At 49.3% G+C, this 20,229-nt stretch overlaps 3 protein-coding genes across 4 annotated transcripts; 2 read left to right on the plus strand and 1 right to left on the minus strand.

The window, feature by feature from the left end:
- The first annotated feature begins 403 nt into the window (after window positions 1-403).
- rest (RE1 silencing transcription factor) lies at window positions 404-10,551 on the plus strand. 2 transcript variants are annotated; one of them, XM_023959516.1, is made up of 6 exons: window positions 404-680; window positions 4,953-5,207; window positions 5,508-6,023; window positions 6,107-6,267; window positions 6,400-6,483; window positions 8,224-10,551. In XM_023959516.1, the coding sequence occupies exons 2-6, from the start codon at window positions 4,972-4,974 to the stop codon at window positions 9,840-9,842; spliced, it is 2,616 nt and encodes an 871-aa protein (XP_023815284.1). In that variant the 5' UTR covers window positions 404-680; window positions 4,953-4,971; the 3' UTR covers window positions 9,843-10,551. The 2 variants fall into 2 exon arrangements, with proteins under 2 accessions (XP_023815284.1, XP_004086534.1); XM_004086486.4 differs by having other exon boundaries at window positions 405-691.
- Window positions 10,547-16,052, minus strand: noa1 (nitric oxide associated 1). The gene is made up of 9 exons (XM_023959517.1): window positions 15,675-16,052; window positions 14,112-15,077; window positions 13,857-14,021; window positions 13,682-13,786; window positions 13,490-13,581; window positions 12,096-12,227; window positions 11,855-11,971; window positions 11,664-11,781; window positions 10,547-10,940 (listed from the first exon to the last, which is right to left on the minus strand). The coding sequence occupies exons 1-9, from the start codon at window positions 15,847-15,849 to the stop codon at window positions 10,708-10,710; spliced, it is 2,103 nt and encodes a 700-aa protein (XP_023815285.1). The 5' UTR covers window positions 15,850-16,052; the 3' UTR covers window positions 10,547-10,707.
- Window positions 16,053-16,173: 121 nt separating this feature from the next.
- LOC101171648 (protein NipSnap homolog 3A) lies at window positions 16,174-18,745 on the plus strand. Its single transcript, XM_004086487.2, has 7 exons — window positions 16,174-16,332; window positions 16,508-16,635; window positions 17,492-17,699; window positions 17,777-17,938; window positions 18,011-18,160; window positions 18,282-18,368; window positions 18,462-18,745. The coding sequence occupies exons 2-7, from the start codon at window positions 16,567-16,569 to the stop codon at window positions 18,536-18,538; spliced, it is 753 nt and encodes a 250-aa protein (XP_004086535.1). The 5' UTR covers window positions 16,174-16,332; window positions 16,508-16,566; the 3' UTR covers window positions 18,539-18,745.
- The last annotated feature ends 1,484 nt before the right edge of the window (window positions 18,746-20,229 follow it).

Consider the following 20,229-nt stretch of genomic DNA (forward strand, 5'->3'; position numbering starts at 1 on the left):
AACCAAATCGAATCATTCAATGTGAACCAATATTACTTTTAAGTTTGCTTTTTATATTGTAAATCTAAAATGTTCTAATTTAGTCTGAAGAAGTATTCAGTTAGTAGGCTACACTTCCTACACTACACGTACTGAAGTATAGGTTACTTAATAAAATAAAATGTAAGTGTACTACTTTTTGCTAAGGGATCACAGAGCTCCATAAGATGCATTTTAGAAAAAGATACAGGTCAAATTCCCAAAATGCCATTATTTAGTGATTGCGCAATCATAGTGGTCAAATTGAAACAGGGATGTCATAACTGAGGACCGGAAGTTTGGTCCAGTTTTAGTTTAGACCAGCAGAACCTTTTCAGGAGATATCCGAGCTAGAGTGGGCCAAACGAGTCACCCACTCTAAAAAAGTCCTGCCAGGAAAGATGGATCACAACACAAGAACTGTGTGAGGCGCGTGGTCGCCATAATGCTCGCGATTGCGGGGTTTCTGCGTGATTTCGCAGTTCAACACAAGAAATAGCTGGGGAGAGAAAACACATCCTCGCGGGTCGACGCGCTGACGTCACTGTCGTGCGTGACTGTGTAGGAATGTGCGGAAACTTCTGAACACTTTTATCGTTCAGCACTTCGTCGAAGAGAAAAAGGACTTCGGAGCCTGGATAAAGTTCGGGACAGGTTCGAAAGTGAGCCCTTGGTGAGTTTGTGGGTCTGTTCGGGTCGGGGAGCGCGCGCCAGCAGGACTTTTTACGGCGCGAGGGGAGCTGCAAAGTTGCTGGCAGTTGGGAAAATGGAGGCGACGAGGCGGATTGGGAGGAGGCGCTGTCCGGGGTTAGCCGTGGTCCTGATCAGCACCATGGCTAACACTTCGTAGCCCCCAGCCGCGCCGCACCCACGAAAACACTTAAAACTTTCCGTACTCAAGTCTCAACGGTCCAAAACCGCCCCCCCCCCTACGAGGTCACATTCTGGTGTTTGATCCGAGTTGTACTCCTCCGCGGACTAAGTTGTGAAACCAGTGAAAGTGTGGGCAGCGTGATGTGCTCGCTGGGATCTGCGCTCGGCTGCGTCCTTTTTTTCCTCCGATGCCTTAACCAGAACATCTGGATCACTTTTAGTCGGGTCTTAGCCGATCCGTCGGGCGTAGTCTGTCTCTCAGCAAAGTTTTTGGGAAAAGTAGTTCCTGCTCCGCGGCAGCCTCAACTCTCTTTTCAATCCCCCTCACACACACTCGAGCAGACAAACTCCTCCACTTTCAGAACCAAGATAAAATGGACCACGATATGCATAGAACAGAACCTCCCAGAAAAACGGGCTGTTGTTTTTTTTAACTTGTTAGTCACTTTGTTGTCTTCTGTTCGCTGCTGCTGTGACGTCACATCAAGTGTGTGTGCGCATTTCCTCCTATATTCGTACGGACCATAGTCGTAAGATCATTTGGATGTTTGTGTTCGTCAAATCCACCTGTCAGAACTTTAAAGTGACTGAGTGTTATATTCGGTCTGCTGTGGATGTGAGGCGGCGAGTTTGAGGCCAAGAACCGAGTCATATGCGGCGGAATGTGGCAAGGGCCCGCTGAGATAGAAAGCCACGCATGTGTGTTTCCACTCTGAGGCGCTGTCGACCGAGCAGTGGTGCTGCTTCAAAATGGCCGCCGTCACATGGAAACGCTCCCCAACTGCTTATATTTTCAGTCAAACTGAAAAGTTTCTTTACTTTTTACCTTCTCAATATAAAGGGACAACGATGGACAGAAATGCCCTGCCCTTTTGTAAGGGAAAATAAAACAAACACACTCACTACTAAGCTGTAAATGGAGGCCATGTTTCTGTTTGAAAGAGTTTCAAAGACATTTCTGCCTCTTTGAGACTCCAGAGAACCACGGTGTGAGCCGTTTGCCCCGCTTCCCACCCAAAAAACAAAAACCCTGTGATGTTTTTTAGGAAATGGTTTCTGCAGAGCAGCAGGCTGTGGATGGACTGTTGGCACGGAGAAAGCCTGCCCCCACTTCCCATGATCCCTTTGTGTACTTTCTTCTGCTAGCTTTCAGTGCCTCACAACACCAACTTAAATTTAGCAGTGACTTAAGGAGCAGGAAAAAAATGCTGATTGACAAACTTGTAGTTGTGACATAGATGCCACTACAGCGGGCCACGCGCTCCCTGCTCCGCTCCATTCTGATCATCCACTGTCAGACAAATACATCCATGAACGTCTTTGTTTCCCTGGTCTGAGCTGACATCTGGATCTAAAGAGGATAGCTCCAACTAATTCTTTTGCGCCATTAATGTTAGCTTGAGGGTGTGAGGTAGAGGGCTGCATTCGGATTGGTTCCCGCCGGGTCCCGCGGGAACCAACGCGGGATTGGGCGGTTTGAATTGTGCTGCGGGCGGGAGCGGGCGGCAAAAAAACCCCAGCGGGATCAGTGTTGCCATGAATATCTCATGAATATATAATAACGGACCACGTTAGGCTGTGTGGCTGTTGGAGTCTTATGTACTGAAGCTCCGTGAACGCACCAGGTAGAGACGCCTAATGGCCTCTGTTATCTAACCTGTTGTTGGGGGCGTGCAACGCCCAGCCTCTTAGAAATTGTGTTCTTTAAAGCCTGATACCGCGGTCACATATGGGCGGAGCTACCAGCTAAAGTTATGGTCTGATCGCTGCATGGAGCGATGACACGATAGTCGGGGCGCTCCAGCGCAGCACAAGGATGAAAGAGCTGTGACTCTATCTGGCAACACTGCGCGGGATAAGGAAGGACCGGTTGCCTGGCAGGGACATGGTGTCGATTGATGAAGCAGAAAAGAACCTCAAACGAGGTTAATCGTTAGACATGCATGGTGTTCAGATCTGCCTGCCGATGCCCCACTGAGGCGCAAAACAGGAAAAACTGGAAAAGGCTGAAGCTAAAAAAAAAAGTATTTTTCCATCAGGAAAATTAATTCATAGATTTTCAGCTCTGTTGAACTATTACAATGGTTTTTTTTCCTCCATAAATTCAAATGACTTTGACCTGCATCTTTACCAGCTGGTTCAGCGCGCTTCAGGCCGTCTGTCGGCGCGCGTACACACACACACACACGGGAGGATCATTTTTAACCGAAGGCAGAACCTCCTCCAAAACCATCAGAACCAGAAAAGCTAAACATCACTCTATCTCAGGGGTCGGGAACCTATGGTTCGCGAGCCATATATGGCTCTTTTGATGGTCACATGTGGCTCGCAGACACATCTTTAATTATACTTTTTTTTTTTCATTAGAACAGTCCATGTCTGGCGCGATGGAATGCCAGAGGCGCGCAGTAGTAGCGGTGCTTGGAGAACAAAATCTACGCCAGCACTATCAGTTACTATTATCTATTATTTCACAGAGTTTGTACCAGCCGGAAACCTGTGAATTGCCGTGCCTAAAACTGCGCGCTCCCGTCTCTGAGGAAGAGCGCACAGTTGCGGGGACGGGATGTTAGAGGAAGAAAGCAGAGGGTGGGGGGGCACGGCCAGTATGAAGCAGAAACTCACCACGTATCAACCAGACTAGACCATCAGCAGAACTACCATGAGAAATACTCATCATTTATTAGCAACAGCATAACAATGTTATTAAAAAGAATCCACAGACTTATTGTACTTTAAAAATGTTGAAATTACATCAAATGCACACATTCATTTGTATATTTAGTTTTAAACATATCGTTGCTTACTGACTTGGACTGGGTGGTTGGGCCGCGTTAAAATTTCTGGAGTTCATTAAACGCATCAAGCAGAGATCTGATTGGCTCTCAGTTCTGTCGCTCAGGCGGTTGTTAGGTAGTTTGGACCAATGGGGTTCAGCTATGGGCCGAATAAGGGAAATGGGAGGGCTGACTGAACAGTGAGCGAATATAAAGTTGGGAGAAGTGCTCTCGTCTCGGCGGGAGAGATTCAGGAGTTGCTAAATTAATTGTACGGCGTTCGTTGCGGTCTACAGTAACCAGAATGAAGAACCTTAAGAGAGGTTAAGTCTCAGTGTGGGAAAGGGACACTACATTATTGTATGGCTCTTTTGAAATTACATTTAAAAATATGTGGCGTTTATGGCTCTCTTGGCCAAAAAGGTTCCCGACCCCTGCTCTATCTGAACCTCCCTGAGCCGAGGAGCACCCACTTTCCCCTATGGCAAAAGCATCTGGGAACGTGTGACCTTCAGTGAACAACAGGATTAGTGAAAATATATTTAATAATTAAGTTACACATTACACAAAAGAGGAATGCATGAAAAGATGAGGCTGGAGGAGGGCCATGAATCTCTTTAATAATATCAATACAAATATGTGTTTTATTTCCTGCGGGACGGGAGACGATACAAAATCAATGCATCTCTATTACTGTGCGGGAATAAATTCTCAGAGTTTTGCGGGTGCGGGCGGGAGTGTAACGCATACGTTGCGGGAGCGGGCGGGATTGGTCAGAAATTCGGCGGGCGGGAGCGGGATGAAGAAAATAGTCCCGCGCAGGGCTCTAGTGTGAGGGGCTGTAAGCTAGTGGGAAAGAGTGTAAACAGACGGATGAAGGGAAGTACGGGCAGACTTTCTCCATAGCAACAAGCCACAACTCAGAGGTGATTTTCTAATCAACTCCTGCTGTTCTGCAGAAACTATGTCTCTAGAAAATGACAAGGTTTTTTTTTTATTTAGGCTAAAAACTGCATAACCCTGATTTAAAAAAAAAGACCACTGAAAACACATAAGATGATCTGAGTGGGACTTGAATGCAGTGAAAGATTAACACTTGTTCTTAGTTTGTGCGTTTACTTCTTAACATGATTTCCATCTATTATTGTGCGTTCTTTGAACTCTAGTTGTATCACAGATATAAAACTCTGGAGCTCCATAATCCCTTCAGATGTTTCAGGGTCCCAGTGCGATTCACAAGTTTGAAATTTGACAGTAGGATTCAGAACACTGACGTCTCTGCAGATTGACGCCTGACCTGGACATGGCGGCCCTGTCGGTGGGGATGTTTCCTGTGGAGGCGTCCACGGTGGAGGACAGGCCGGGGCTGGGGAGCATGCCCAAGAACATGCTGCCCGCTCCGCAGCTGGTGATGCTGGCCAATGTGGCGGCGGAGTGCGGTGCAGGAGGAGATGACAGCGTGGCGGATGAAAAGGAGATGATGGAACTAAAGACTGTGGGATGCAGCTACTCTGACAGTGAGGATGAGAGCGTGATCAGGTGAGACGTTGCACGGATGTGGGCGGAGCAGTTGGTGGCACTGGTCGTCACTACCAAAATACTGAATCAACTGGGCATTATATATAAGTTAATGCATCCATATGTTATTGATCTGTTGTTTAAGTAGTGAAATAAACTAAACAAAACATATATAATTTCTTGCATTAAAAACAAACTAAAAAAATTTTTATACCTGGAAAAATGCAAAAAAAAATTTTTAGATAAACATCAGTTTAGTATCCATTAGTTAGTGCGATGGCTGTGGTTACATGCCTGTAACTCACCTGTGTCTCTGAACAGGTACAGCTACGACAACCAGAACCACCTAGACATTTGTGTCATTAACTACCCCGAGTCCCCACGTAACGAGGGTGTCGCCGGGGGCGACCTTGGAGCTGCGAGCCAGTCCCAGCCTCGCCCCTCCGCCAACACACCAAAAGAGGGCGCCGGTGACAAAGACACGCCCCCGAACGTTGACGGCCTGAACAAGAAGAAGCCGTTCTGCTGCAAACCGTGTCGCTTCCAGGCTCAGAACAAGCAGCAATTCGTGGAGCACCTGAGCTCGCACAGCATCAGCAAGATGTTGGTGGTCAACCAGGTAGAGGGGCGGAGCAAAATCACGGCCAAGGAGGCAGAGACGTCTGAGGCGACTCCTGCCAGGTCCAGTGAGGAGGCAGAGAATGGCGGAGAAGCGGCCTCAACAGGGAACGAGAAAAAAGGCTTATTCAAGTGTGAGCGGTGTGGCTACAACACCAACCGGTTAGACCATTACATGGCTCACCTGAAGCACCACAGCAAGGAGGGGGAGGACCACAGGTGAGAGGATGTCACAGGGTGAGGTCAGCAGACGGGGGAACAGCGGACCCCAGGCTGAATGCAGGTGTGCTGTGTGTCTACAGGGTGTTCAAGTGCACTCTGTGCACGTACACGACCGTCAGCCAGTACCACTGGAGGAAACACCTGAGGAACCACTTCCCCAGCAAGCTGCACACCTGCAGCCAGTGCTCCTACTTCTCCGACCGCAAGAGCAACTACATCCAGCATATCCGCACGCACACAGGCAGGAACGCCACCTGTCCCCCACCCATCTGTCACCCTGTTCATTCTGTCCCTCACCCCAGTGTTCTCCCCTGTCATTGGTCAGTGTCTGCAGGTGAGGAGCATGTGATGAGCTGTTTTTTCTGTCATGCAGGCGTCCGTCCATTCCAGTGTGTATACTGCGACTACTCCAGCTCACAGAAGACACACCTGACCCGACACATGAGGACTCACTCAGGTGTGTGATTGATCAGGAGTCTGCAGACGTCTGAAAGTGGTTGCTTGAGTGCGTGTTGCTGAGGGCGGTGTGGTTACTGACCTCCTGGCATACTGTCATCATCAAGCACCAATCAGGGTTTCTTCAAAGACAACAAACAGTCCTGCCATCAGTGCAAATATGTGGCTCTGATGCCCAGTGAAGCAGGGAGGGGAGGGGCAAGGCGTGAGCTGTTTACGCAGACATTGACAGTTTTCTGCTCAAATCTGGCGGTTTTTCGCCCAATCTGGCAACACTACAGACAGACAGACACTTGCACACACTCCGCAAGTAAATTCACACTCTTCACTGTATGTATTAAAGAAAAACTTCAACCAAAGTATCGAGAGTATCGCTCTCATCACACTAGTTACATTACTTGGTATTGATACTCAGATTGACCCGCCCACCACTACTTGGTACTGCAGTGCAGCTGTCATTGTCACAGAGCTCCAGTGGATTCTCCATGAACATCTGCCAGCAGGAGCGTTGACCAACCAATCGTGCGTGTCAGACTACGTCAGATGACTAACATTGGCTAAACCCAGTCCTGCTGCAGCCCAGGCTCTGTCCTTTTTGTCGTTATCCTTATAAAACGGATGAGCAGTGTCATAAAGGATGGGGTGGTTCTGCGATCAGCCTCTCGTCATCCATGGTGTTAACTGACGGATATGACGCTCTACCACACACTTTGTGACCCTGTGTCACTGGAAAAGAACAGCGGAAAATAGGTCTTAGTTTGAAAAATGTACCGGATGCACTTTACACGTTACATTTGCCCCGGCGTCTGGCCAAAATTTGAAGCCAATGAAACGGATTTGGAGTGTCGGAGCAGACTGGGTGCTGAGTGCCTCTCGCTCTTTTCAAGTTACGTAAAGACTCCAGCAGAGGCACCGCAGGTGGACAGGATGCAATGTGAGCCCAAGATAATCCATACATGACACAATGAAAAGGGGTTCTTCACACACAAACACACACACACACACCTGCAGACAGATTCAGGGTCCACTCGGTCCCTCGTGCGTGGCAGTCAAGAGTTTGGCCTGTTTGTGTGTTGAGGGTGTGCAACAGTTGTGTTCCTTTGACTCACCTCAATCATCTCTCTCTCTGTCCTGAAGCTGTCCGCTGGGATTAACACGGTAACCTGACAAACTGCTTGTGGTGTTGTGTTAAGTTGTTGTGTTGCTGTGTGAGTGTCCCATCCGGCTGATCCTCCTGAACACACCAGTGTGAAAACTCTTGTGTGAACAGAACATCCTAACCTCCTAAATCCCGCTTCAGTCCCTCTGACAGAACCAAGGATGAGCAAAAACTGTTTAAATTTAACGCCAAATTAAGAGTTTTAGTTCTGAGAGCTTTTATTGTGAAAGATATGCACGGATCCATCCAGGAGCAGCAGAACCGTCAGAATATAAAAATTACCAGTAGAACATGCTGAGGCAGAATTAGTTTGAGAAATCCATCACTTCCAATTGGACTTCGGATCCTGTTTCAGGAAAACAAGGTGGATCCGATGTGACCATCAGTTGGGTCTGAAGGAATGAAACGGACCAGATCAAACCAGGACAATTTTGATAAGTACTAAGACAATAAATCAACAGCTCATTGAGGTATCAGAAATGGGCGTGAACACCTGAGTCTGACCCACCAGCTGGCTGCATGAACTCTCTGTGTCTGCCTGTCATCTCCACAGCTGAAGTCCTCTCTCCTTCCTGTTTACAGGTGAGCGTCCCTTCAAGTGCGAGAGTTGCCCCTACCTGGCAGCTAACCAGCACGAAGTGACCCGGCACGCCCGCCAGGTGCACAACGGCCCCAAACCGCTGTCCTGCCCCTACTGCGAGTACAAGACGGCTGACCGCAGCAACTTCAAGAAGCACGTGGAGCTTCACCTGAACCCTCGGCAGTTCCTCTGCCCGCTCTGCAAGTACGCCGCCTCCAAGAAGTGCAACCTACAGTACCACATCAAGTCCAGACACTCGGGCTGCAGCGTGGAGCTGGACGTCTCCAAAGTCAAACTGCGCATCAAGAAGCCCAGTACTGACGGTGCAGAGGAGAACTCTAAAGCAAGCAAGTCCGATGGTTCGTCCAGCTTTGAGGAGGACATGGAGGACGAGGACGACCACTCCAGCCCCATAAATCTGTCCATCAAGAAGAGCAGCAGGACCAACCCACCAGGAGGGACCGAAACTACCGACAAGTCTGCAAAGAAACCTAGACTCATGTCTGAGGAAGAGAAACCACAGAAAGTGAAAGAGCAGGAGAAAAAGATCTCAATGAGACAGAAGAAGGTTCCTGAGGGAGAGACTACGCCTGTGACAACAGACAACAAGGTGAAGAAACGAGTCAAGAAGGTGCAAGCAGTGAAAAAGACGGACCAGGACCAAGCAGAGGAACCCCCGCCTGAGAAACACAGAGCAGGGGAAGCCTGTCAACAGCAAATGTCACAAGAAGCACATGTTAAGGACCAAAAGGTCAGGCCTGACAAGGAGAAGGTACCTCAGAGAAGGGACAGCTCTAAACCCAGGAAGTGTGGATCCAGGAAGTCTGAGAAGAAACCAGATCATATCAAGGAAGCCACAGAGAAACCCACGACTCCTGCAAAAAAATCCAAACCAAAGGTGGTCAAGGTCAAACCCACCAAGAGAAGAGCAGCTGAAGCTCTGGATCTTTCCCAAAGGTCCTCCAAGACCAGACGTTTGAAAGCTCCTGCCGCTGAAAAGCTGCCGACCAAGTCTCCTCAACAGGCAGAGTCCAGCCCAACCGACAGATCCATTAGAACTCTGGCTGCCAAGACTAGAAAGTCCAGCAAGAAAGCTCCAACAGAGCGTCAGATAGCCGACCCAGTCCCATCCTCAGAGGCTCCAGAGACGTCCACTCAGCCCACAAGAGACAGTCCTGCAGGATCCTCCACTGAAGAATGCGCAGATTCTTGCAGCGCCACTCCAGGAGAACCAGCTGCCAGTCGGGCTGAAGACCAGCACCCTCCAACCTTTGTCAAACCCACGCTGCCTCCACTGCTTCCAGGCCAGCGCAGCAGACCTGCTGATGCTGAGGATGATGAGGGCATCCACAGCTGCCAGGAGGCAGGAAGTGACATCAGTGACAGCGCGTCAGAGGGAAGTGACGACTCTGGCCTCAACGGGGCTGGCGCCAGATTAGGCAAGATGACCAACGACCCTGAAACGCCCACAGAAGAGGTTCCAACGCCAGCAGAGCTCAAGAGCCACCTGTGCATCTTCTGTGACCGCACCTTCATGCAAGAGGGGGAGTACAGGCGCCACCTGAACCGCCACCTCGTCAATGTCTACTATATGGATGGGGCCGCCAGCACTCAGAAGTGAGAGGTTTCCACGGAAACGGATTGGCCGATCAACTGAAGACAATTCCCTTTGTTCAAATGATTTTCACCTTCGAGGCTTGCGGCTGCTTCACTGTAGTCTATGTATTAAGGCTCTTTAGTAGAAACTGAAGACGTCAATTCCAATTCACGATCAGGAATCAATTCTTCTGATCAAGAACCAGTTTTCAGCTCAGCTCATGAACTGATCCAGTCTGCTGCAGCCAAAAGACCAGAGGAGGACTTCTGGTTTCTCAGCATCAAATCAAGATCAGTTCAAGCAGAAACTCTCAGGTTTTAACCAGTCCTGCAGGTCTCACCACGCCTGCAACACTACATCACATCAGCTGTTGTTACCCTGGTAACCATGCCCTAAAAATTCATTTCATCCAGCAGTTTGTGGGTCTTTCACGTGTTTCCATGGGAACCGGATGCTGTTTGACCTTTAGTGCCTTTGACAATCAGCTGTGTGGTCTGAAGGTTGCAGCTGAACCTCTCCAGACTGTCAAGTGAACAAGTCTAGATTCTGGCCCCAATGTTTCAGGTGTGTAAATATTTCAGTGCAATACCCCCCTCCCCCCCAGGCTTGTTCGTGAAACTGCTTCATGGTTTTGATGAAGCGGAAAGACTTTTCTTCACTTCAAACTAACAGCTTTATTCTGCAGCTCTCCATCTCTGACTGCTTTCTCAATAAAGTTTGACAAATCCTTTCATTCCAGACGTCTTTAATCAGACTGACAGCAAAATGTACCAATAAATTCATCTACAAAATCTCATGAACTTAAAAACATTCCACTAATCAGAGCAGCTGCTGCTCACATTTGTCAGGTGTTGGAGGCGGAGCTACACCCTCCTGCAGGTGCCTGGGGTCACTTCTTTTTCTTCACCTGCAGCCGCTCAGCACCTGTGGCTGACAGTCCGCTGGTCAGAAGTCCCGAAACCTTTATGGTTTTGTAGGTGGGCGATTTTCGGATCCGTTCCCCCTTCAGATTCACAACATGAGGGAGCAGCGGTGGCGTCCGCAGACCGAGACCAGCGCCCGGCGGCCCGTGAACCCTGAGCTGCAGCTGCTGTCCCTCCACCGCCGTCACAGCCACCCAACCTGCACAGGTGACAACTATTAGCAGAACTCTGAACAAACTGGTGCAGATGACCTAGACCTGTTGATTCATAACCAAGGCATCTGAAGGACACCGTTATGGATCTGTCCGTCTGTCATGGGGCCCAAAAACATTTTTCAGAATCGACTACAGAAAGCAAAACACGCATTGAAGATCTCTGAAGGAAGTCAAACCAAGAGAAAAACCATCATTTTGAAAAGTTTGTTTTTCCATGAATTTCTCACGTGCCACTCTGCATATGTGGGTTTTCTGTGGGGTCTCCGGCTTCCTCCCACAGTCCATTCCTTGTCTACTCTTAAGTGTCTCTAGGTGAGCCTGTGTGATTGGTTGTGTGCATCCTGTCCAGGGCGTACCCTGCCTTTGCCCAAGAGCAGCCAGGACGGGCTCCGGCAGCCCTGTGACCCCAGAAGGGACACACCAGGTTGAGATGATGGAGTAATGTATCTTTCTGAGATTGTTCATGGTGCTAAATGCAACGCTAGCACTTTCACAATACTAGCATCTTTATGATTTAGAGCAAAAACAGTATTTTTAGCCTAAACAAGTTTTGGCTGCCAGTAGCGTGAAGCGACAGTGAGGGAGCATAAAAACGGATCCGGGGGTAGCACCTGTGCCTCATCCGACGCCGCTGGGTGCTTTCATAACTCTTATTTTTTGGAAAACCCTGGAAAACTCTTCACCAACAGGTTCTCTGACGTTCTCACCTGCTGAGGACAGTTTGACGTCCACGGCAGCTTCCAGGTAACCTCCACCCTCTACGGAGAAATCCTGATGAACGAGCGCTGGAAACGCTTTCATCCGCTCTGACCCCCCTGTTGGAACCTGAACGCAGCACATACAGAGAGGGCTTACAGCACCTGAAGGTGGCGCTGTGCGTTAAGCTAACATGACTCACCCCCAGCAGGACGTGTCCTGCATGTTTCTCATAAATGCTGTCAGCTTTATCTAGACTGGTGACGTGGACTGGAACCAAATTGGAAGCCATGATGGAAAACCAGCAGGACTTCTCCCCCTGCAGGAACAGGATCCATCAGTGAAGGGTTGACCAAAGATCAAAGGAATCCTGCTTCCTGGTTATTTGGGATCAGATGTGAAGATGTTTCTAACAGAGCAGAAAACATTCAAACATTTCTGACCTGCAGGAAGTCTATCCTGAACAAAGCTCCCACAAAAAGAGACATGCCGGGCTGCAACACGAAGGTCCTCGGGACCACGGCCCGAGTCGGAACCACCAGCTGGACTTCCTTCTCCTGCAGCAGCTGGAGGATCTGGGGTCGATTTCAGAGATCCGGTTTGGAACCAGAGGAAGAAGCAGAAGTTATTTACTACACAGTAGTCAAATGGTGATGGGGCGGGAAAAGACCAGTCAGTCCTATTGAGTCATGCCAATCCACCCCAACACCAGGTCCAATGAGATCCATAAGAAAAAAGTGGTACGGAAAATAAAACTATTACCATCTAAACTAAACCACAGATTTGTTGTTTTTTTTTTTTTGGTCATACATGGGAGTCATTTGCTCCCATTGAAACCAGCCCCCGGTGGTCATTTGGGGAACTGCAATATTCAGTGCTTGTTTTAAATCTGGACGGGAAGTGAGGGCTTGGTCTGAACCCCCAACTGAATATGCGAACTGGACCGAATGAGTGTGACATCACCCATGGAAAACATTATCTTTGAAATAGTGGAAATTATGACATCACAGCAGGAGAAACAAAACCCCCAAAAAAAGATGCCAAAATCTCTCATGGGGCTCAATTTTTCTCTCTCTCCAAAATCTACTAACAAACCCCAAACACGAATTTTGGGGATATCCAAAGGATGTTTTGACATTATTATGGGATGGCCACAAGATGAATGGCTTGGGAGCCATTTTACGTCCAAGTGTCATTTACTGCTGGCACATTTCCCCCCAGAATATTGTAAAAATGTAAAACATGAATCTCAAGCTGAACAAAATGATAAAACATACAGTATGACCATATTAGGCATGTGGGTGTGGTCACCAAAACACCTTGGTTGCTGAGGAAATTCTAAAACTTCCGTTTGCCAATTCTACGTTACACAGACCTGTTCTTCATCCCCAGGTGACCAACACATAAAGTGGTTGCTATGGAGATGAAACCAACAGAACAGTTGCCATTTAAAAAGTGTTTTTTCATGATTCTGTCACATGCAGCTCTGACCAGAGGAGAGGGGAAGACTGGGGGGCTTGAAGCAGGGGGAGGGCAGGGGAAAAAAGGGGGTTGGCGAGGGTCAGTACGAGGGTTAGGGCGGGTAGCGCCTGCACGCCATGCAACGCCACACGCTCTGTAGACGTCTATGGGATTTTGGCTTCGTGGAGCAAGCGGGTACTTCCTATATGGAACGTGTGGGGGAGGGGGCCATTCAATCCAGTTCTCATATGCAGTTCAACATATCAACATCATCTGACATTAAGCCCCGAACTAAAACTGTAAGTGGGTGTGGCTTCTTCCAGGTGAGTTCACATGTTCTTTGGGAATATGAGCTTTGACAAACTGAGAATCTCACATCGTGTTCTTTGATGATCCCCGGCGTGTCGTACAGCCAGTGGGCGTCCTTCAGCTCGTTGTAACTGAGCTCGTCATGTGACTGGTGCACAGCTGTCAGGGGGAGGAAGTTTAGATTTTTACATTTTTTTTAATTTATGGTCCACATTTGGAATCAGTGACATCACTCCTCATCTGTCCAATCACAGCTCACTTGTCTCTGCCGGCTCCTCGTCTTCTCCAAACGCCAAACTGTCTGGATCAAACTCAATCTCGTCTCTTTTGGGTCCATCGGATCGGAAAGTCCGCCCCACTCGACCTGAACAGGCAGACAGGTTTTCAGCGGGGACCCCCACACATCCCGTCCCTGCCACACCCAGACATCTTACCCACTAGGTACCCCTGCCGGCTCAAGTGCTGCAGCCTCTTCAGCTCGAGTGGGGTTAGCTCGTTCTCCATCTGCTGCTCCGCCTCCTTCAAGCGCTTCTGCCGCCTGAACATCCTGTACGGCGTTGGGTTGATGATGGGAAACTTCAGCAGGTTCAGAGTGGTCCCTGAACACACCACAGGAGGAGAAAGCAGCCACGTGATGACAGTGCTTAACAACTGGAATGTAAATGCACTTGAGCAGGGCGGGCTCTGACCGGGCCACGGGGAGATGGTGGCTTTGTGAATGACGTCTGAGGCTCTGGACTTGCAGTAGTCCGACTCCAGCAGCGTGTTGAAAAGAGTGGACTTCCCGGCGTTGGCACTGCCTACCAGGTACACGTCTCCTTTGTACTTCCAGGATCTCTGCAGGCTGGAGATCAGGGCCTCCACCCCATAGCCGGTCTTGGCGCTGATCAGGTGGATGTCCGTCACCTGACTCCCAAAGCCGGCTTGCTGGCAGTAACCGGAGAGCTGCCGCTTCAGTCTCTGGAGGTAGTTTGGCGAGTCACCTGGCAGCAGGTCGATCTTGTTGCCGAGCACGACGATGTGCTTGTTGGCGCCTACCAGGCCCGGCAGGTCGGGCACGATCGAGTCGGGCAGGTCCAGGAGGTCCACGATGAGCAGCACGAGAGCCCTGTGAGGCCGGATCTGCTGAACCACCTCCCGGTACTGCTCTCTGGTGAGCTGCAGGTTCAGCGCCTTATGGTGGTGGGTCAGCAGGTGGCAGCGTTGACAGATGGCTCCGCCCAGCTGGCCGTCCATCAGCAGCGCCTTGTATTTCTCGCTGGGCAGGTATCCAGGGACATCTGCAGCTGTGCAGTGCATCAAGGCGCCGCAGCCCGAGCAACAGGTGTCGCTGATGGGCTCCTCCACATCAGGGCTTCCAAAAACCTTGTGCCCACCTTTCCCTTCCACCCCTTTCTTCTTCTTCTTCTTCTTTTTGGAGTCTGCAGAGAGGATGCTCTCCTCCAGAGGGAAGTCCTTGTCCTGGAACTGGATGAGCGATTCTGGCCCCACGTTCTGCCGGGCCCCGCTCCTCAGCGCCTGCAGCTGCAGCTCCAAAGACCTGAGCTGCTTCTGAGGGGAGACTGCTCCTTCAGGAGTGGATTCTGTAGCAGTGGAGGAGACGCGGAGCTGACGGAGGAGCTCCTTCTCCTCTTGATGGGGGTCCTCCTCTGGACCTAAAGAGAGAACCCAAATACTTAGCTAATCAACATTTCTGATTGTTATGTTGTTGCTCCTTGTAGTGCATTTATAGTATATTCTGTATAATATCTTTAAATAAAAGCAGAAGTACCCGTCTCCATGTCAGACCTGTAGTCCCGCCTCCATGGGCGGGAACAGCTGAGAAATATAATTGAGAGAGGGATGCTTTTGGAACAGCAGGTCACCAGAGCGTTTGCTCTTCAATGCTGACCTGATCATGAACACGGAGAAACATTTCCCCCAAAACTACATGGATCTATTTCTCTGCCAGTGGATGCTTCAGAATGCAGCAGAGTGACCTGCCCACTGTATTTTCTACGTCACATAGGACATGATTTGAGTAAAGAAATACTCAGAAATGCAATTATTATACTCTTAATTTTCTTTGTCTGTGCAACACAAACCCTGTTGATGTTCAAGACTTCACTTGAATGAAGACATAAACTGCTGAATATTATTATTGTGGTTTATTTATGTATAGAATGTGTATATTTCAGGTAAAACCTCCCGTTTTAGAATCGATAGAGGCTGCAGCACCGCTGTTCACAGAATACTCTGCTGTCTCTGCTCACCTGAACAATCCACGAACACGAACTGCTCCTCCAGGTTCGGGTCCACGGTGCAGTCTCGGTCTCCGGTCCGGCTCAGTCTGCCCGCGAAGCCGCGACTGAGCCCGCGCGCCCCGACCGCCGAACAGACGCGCGCGCACAGCCGGCGGCGGACACACACCTGCAGCACCTTCAGCATGTCTGCCGGCGCGCGCTGCAGTACGACACCAGACTCACGAGGGCCTTGGAGCTCAGGAGCGCACGAGACTCACTACTGCCGCTAGTCCACTTCCGTGACGGATGTTACGTCACGAATGTTTATGTTCCGGGAATATGCTTGCGTTATTATTATGGTAAAATTAAGTTTCCAGATTTCTGCTTGACAGTGGAAACGTAAGAAACAACATTTAATGAGAACTCTCCGATTTTTTCTGGAAGGAATGTTTGTTATTAATTAAGCCTTTAAAGGATTTGACGTCACAGCGTAACAAGAAGAAGGCTTACTCTGTTGCAAATTCAGGATCGAGCGAGTCCTCTCTGACCTTTAGGGCTCCGATAGGAAGCTGAGCTGACCTCTATGGACCCATCAGGCTCATGAAGCGTGTGTCCTTTATTTGTGCCTCTAACGTGGAATCTGAAGGTTGTGGTGAATCGTACGCATCCCACCTGGTTTGTGAAGTAGGTAAGAAATTGTTTTTTTAACACAAGTACAAGAATTCCATGCTATAGAGATTGTCCAAGGAAAAGCATAGATTTGTGGCTATATTTGTTGTTTCACACATAATTTCTGGGTTGACCTTTACATTGTAAACAAACCGACAGCTGAGACCCCGTTTGCATTGATATTTTTCTCCCAGAGTGAGCGCTCTCGCCATCAGAGGATCTTTGCAGGTCGCGTTTCTTCAGTCCGACCAACATGTCGAAGCTGAGTGTGTTTCTGAGGTCCGCTGCGGTTCTTCTCAGACCTGCTGCCTCTACCTCACAGGTGAGTCCACCTGCACAGACCAAGACCTGTAAACCCAGAGGTGGACCTGCAGCTGCTGCAGACCGAACACACTGCTCTGACACCACAAGGAGTCCTCCTGCCCTGCAGGTCAACGCGCCAGTGACCCCATCTGCACACCCCACTTATTTCTCGTCCTCATCTCTAGTAGAGGGGAGAACCCACGTGACGGGGTTCTGTGGTTCGGTTCGGAACGTTTCTGTTGATCTTTGTCTGGATTAGAGTCAAACATTGACCGACAGCTTAGGGGCCCCGCAGGTTTCGTGGACCCTGAACTGGACAGGGCCTCCCGTGGACCCGTCTGCCTTCGTGGTGCGCGCCCAAACGTGAACGCTCGTGTCACGTAGCTCTCAGGTGCAGTTCAGTCAGATATCCAGAAGGGGGCGACAGTAACTCTTCATACTCCAGCTGTTTTCCTCAGAGCATCCTCTCCTGGGGGGTATTCCAGGAAGCATGTTCAAACTACCCTGACTTTAACCCTGAACTCTGGCTGAAATCCGCCTGAACGTGCTTACTCGGGGTATGTCTGAGCTTCTTCTTCCACTACACGGCATGCTGCTTCACCTCTCTGAAAACAAAGTAACCTTCAACTAAACCTGCTACAGACCAGGTTATGTTCAGAGCATGAGTTGCTATGGCAACTTGACATACCCTGAAACATACCTCTGTTTTTGGAACAGAAAGCTGAGGTTATCCGCTTCCTTAGCCTCAAAATTACCGTGGGAGCTAGCATAACCTGCTTTCTGGAATACCCCTCTGCTCTTGTTGCAATTTGTCTGGCTCCTCCCACTTGGCTGTTGCCAGGGTGATCACGTGACCTGTCTCCTCCTCTCTGCAGGCTCGTGCACGTCTCCACACTGGCCCCCAACAGGAGCACAAAACATTCTACGAGTTTCGCACCTACAGCATCCACCCCCATCAGAATGCTGCCTTCCTCAAGCTGACCAATGAGAAGATCCACCTGCGCACCGCACACTCTGAGCTGATTGGTTACTGGACCGTGGAGTACGGTGGTCTGAACCAAGTGTTCCATATCTGGAAGTATGGTGAGGACTTTCACTAATTAGCTTCAGGGTCAAGCTGTCAAGCGGTGAAGTTGTGATATTTACTCCCCCCCCCACAGACAGTTACTCTCAGCGGGCAGCTGTACGGGCCGCTCTGGCCCAGGACCCCACCTGGATTTCAGACTACATCTCTAAGGCTCTACCGATGCTGACCTCCCAGGACAATGAAGTCACCTACCTGGTACCATGGAGCCGCCTGCACAAGCCGCCAAAGGAGGGCGGTAAGCCCCACCCCCGTAGTCATACCTTGCAGTGACATCATCTGGTTCTGCTGACAGGTGAATGTGTTCCAGGGGTGTACGAGCTGGCGAGCTATCAGATGCGTCCTGGTGGTCCGGCGGTTTGGGGCAGCGCCTTCCAGGCAGCGATCTGCGCCCGTGATGCCCCGGGTTACGGCAAGCTGCTAGGAGCATTCCACAGCGAGTTTGGCGCCCTGAACCAGGGTACGGGGCAACACCTGACTGACACACAGTTCATAAGCATGCCTCCGGAAGTATTGAGTTCTGTAGAAGATGACGTCAGATGACGGCGATGATGATGGTGTTATTGGCCTGTCTTTGTTAGTTCACGCCCTTTGGTGGTACGAGAGCGCAGACCATCGAGCTGAAGTTCGACACAAAGCACACAACGATGCAAGAGTGGTCGCTGCCGGTGAGATTCCTCCCCTTCACCCGTCACGCCGCACTTCCTGCTTAAAGCGTTGTATGACTGCACCTACAGGCTGACTGCACATTTGTGTTGCAGTGAGGAACAGCGTCACCCACCTGGACACTCAGAGGAACCGCCTCATGCACCCCTGTCTCTTCTCGCCCATGAACTAACTTCCTGTGGTCTCTACGGTAACAAGTCTGCAACCAGCGGAATTTCCTGCACTAACCAATCACGGCTCAGCACCCAAGGCCCTGTCAGTAAGAATGAGAGCTGCATGATCTAAACCTGCTGGGGAGGCGGGGCTTCCCTTACAAAGTGCCGCTAAAAGACTGAATGTTTTGAAATATGAACAATAAAGTTTGACTTTTATTCTTTGACTTCAGGTGTGAAATAATGAAGTAGCACACATTCACCCCGACTGTAAAGCTTGAAAAGTTCTTTTGTGCGTGAAGAGTGATGTCATCCACTTCCTGGTTGGGTCCTGCAGTGGTGTTTCTGGCTTTTAGCAGAAAGCTCTTAGTGTACGGCTCTGGACTCAGCTGCATTGCAGGTTTGGTCCTGACCCGTTGGATAAGAGACTGCCCATCACTACCAGATGTTGTGAGTTTCCACCAGCACACGGGGGAACCTCTCACTTCGTGCCCGTCTCAAGTCCAGGTGAATCAAGAGTTTTGATCGGAAAAAGATCTACCATAAAACTGAAGCCAAACCACATCTGAACTATGGGAGCATTCAAAAAGGAATGACATGAAGCTAATCATTTTAGGCACCAAACTTTGTGGGATCCATGACCATCAGGGGAGGATCTGGCCAGCATTCACAAGTCATAAAGGTGGAATTGTCCAGGTTTGACCTCCTTAAATCCTAAATCTGCTGGAGCAGGAGGATCCTTTTTTTAATTTGAAAAGAACCTCATGTGCTGCTGTCAAATAAAATGAGTTGAATTGTTACGTATAAAAAATAAACATGTGATTCAACAATTATTAATATTTCAAAGCTACATATCATAAATGGATGGTTTAATGGCCACAAATACATAAAGTGCTGGATTTTTCTCAACAGTGAAGTGCAACCTTACGGTTCTTACTGGGTTGTGGTCCATACGAAACGGGCCCAAATGACTCTCTGCGTTAAAGCTTGCAGACCTCAGTTCCAGCTACAGCTAAGGTGATCAGCTGCACTGGGAGGAAAGTACCTGCTGTGCCTTTAGGATGTGGAAAAGCTGATAAGGAGAGTTGGTGGTGAAAGCATTGCCCTGCTCTCTGCTGCCCCCTCCTGTCTGTTTTATTTCCCCTGGTGCTGCTCTGATGGCTTTCTTCTCACCAACATTTGGAATTGGGGGCAGGAACTCCCACTCCCCTGCGGACCATCAACCTACTCCCCTTGCCATGTTTTAAGTAAAGGTTAATGCAGACGAAGTGTGAGTTCATTATGTTTTCTTTTTTAGTCTCATTGACTTTAATATATTCTGTCAGCTGGACATGAGGGATGGGCATTTTCATGGTGATGTGCTGTAATGTCTAAACATTCAGATCTGCAGGACCAGCAGAACGCTGAAGGTTACCACGTGCAGACACGAACTGTTAAGTCAGATGAGCTTTTGCTGCCGATCCACGGTGTTTCACTGAACCATGTAGACGGTTTTGGCCAAAGCGGGAAGAGCTTTGAGAATGTCATATCTGTTTCAAAGCCATGGAGACAAACAGTAAATCTGCAAACTGTCTCTACAGATGATGTCAAGATGTTCAAATCTCTAGTCGTCTTAAAATGCTTTGATCAGAGAAGCGGTCTCCTCAGAGGTACAGTGATGTGTTTAACCCTTGTGCTATCTTAGATGACTCCACCCTTACTTTGACGTGTT

The sequence above is a fragment of the Oryzias latipes genome, chromosome 10 (assembly GCF_002234675.1).
Source record: "Oryzias latipes chromosome 10, ASM223467v1".
Lineage (NCBI taxonomy): Eukaryota > Metazoa > Chordata > Actinopteri > Beloniformes > Adrianichthyidae > Oryzias > Oryzias latipes.

Coding starts and splice junctions, on each gene's coding strand:
- rest (XM_023959516.1), top strand. CDS start 4,972: ATGGCGGCCCTGTCGGTGGGGATGTTTCCTGTGGAGGCGTCCACGGTG. Junction 5,208..5,507: donor GAGGATGAGAGCGTGATCAG/GTGAGACGTTGC, acceptor GTCTCTGAACAG/GTACAGCTACGACAACCAGA. Junction 6,024..6,106: donor AAGGAGGGGGAGGACCACAG/GTGAGAGGATGT, acceptor GTGTGTCTACAG/GGTGTTCAAGTGCACTCTGT.
- noa1 (XM_023959517.1), bottom strand. CDS start 15,849: ATGCTGAAGGTGCTGCAGGTGTGTGTCCGCCGCCGGCTGTGCGCGCGC. Junction 15,078..15,674: donor CGTGTTCGTGGATTGTTCAG/GTGAGCAGAGAC, acceptor TTCTCTCTTTAG/GTCCAGAGGAGGACCCCCAT. Junction 14,022..14,111: donor CACCATCTCCCCGTGGCCCG/GTCAGAGCCCGC, acceptor TGGTGTGTTCAG/GGACCACTCTGAACCTGCTG.
- LOC101171648 (XM_004086487.2), top strand. CDS start 16,567: ATGTCGAAGCTGAGTGTGTTTCTGAGGTCCGCTGCGGTTCTTCTCAGA. Junction 16,636..17,491: donor CTGCTGCCTCTACCTCACAG/GTGAGTCCACCT, acceptor TCCTCTCTGCAG/GCTCGTGCACGTCTCCACAC. Junction 17,700..17,776: donor GTTCCATATCTGGAAGTATG/GTGAGGACTTTC, acceptor CCCCCCCCACAG/ACAGTTACTCTCAGCGGGCA.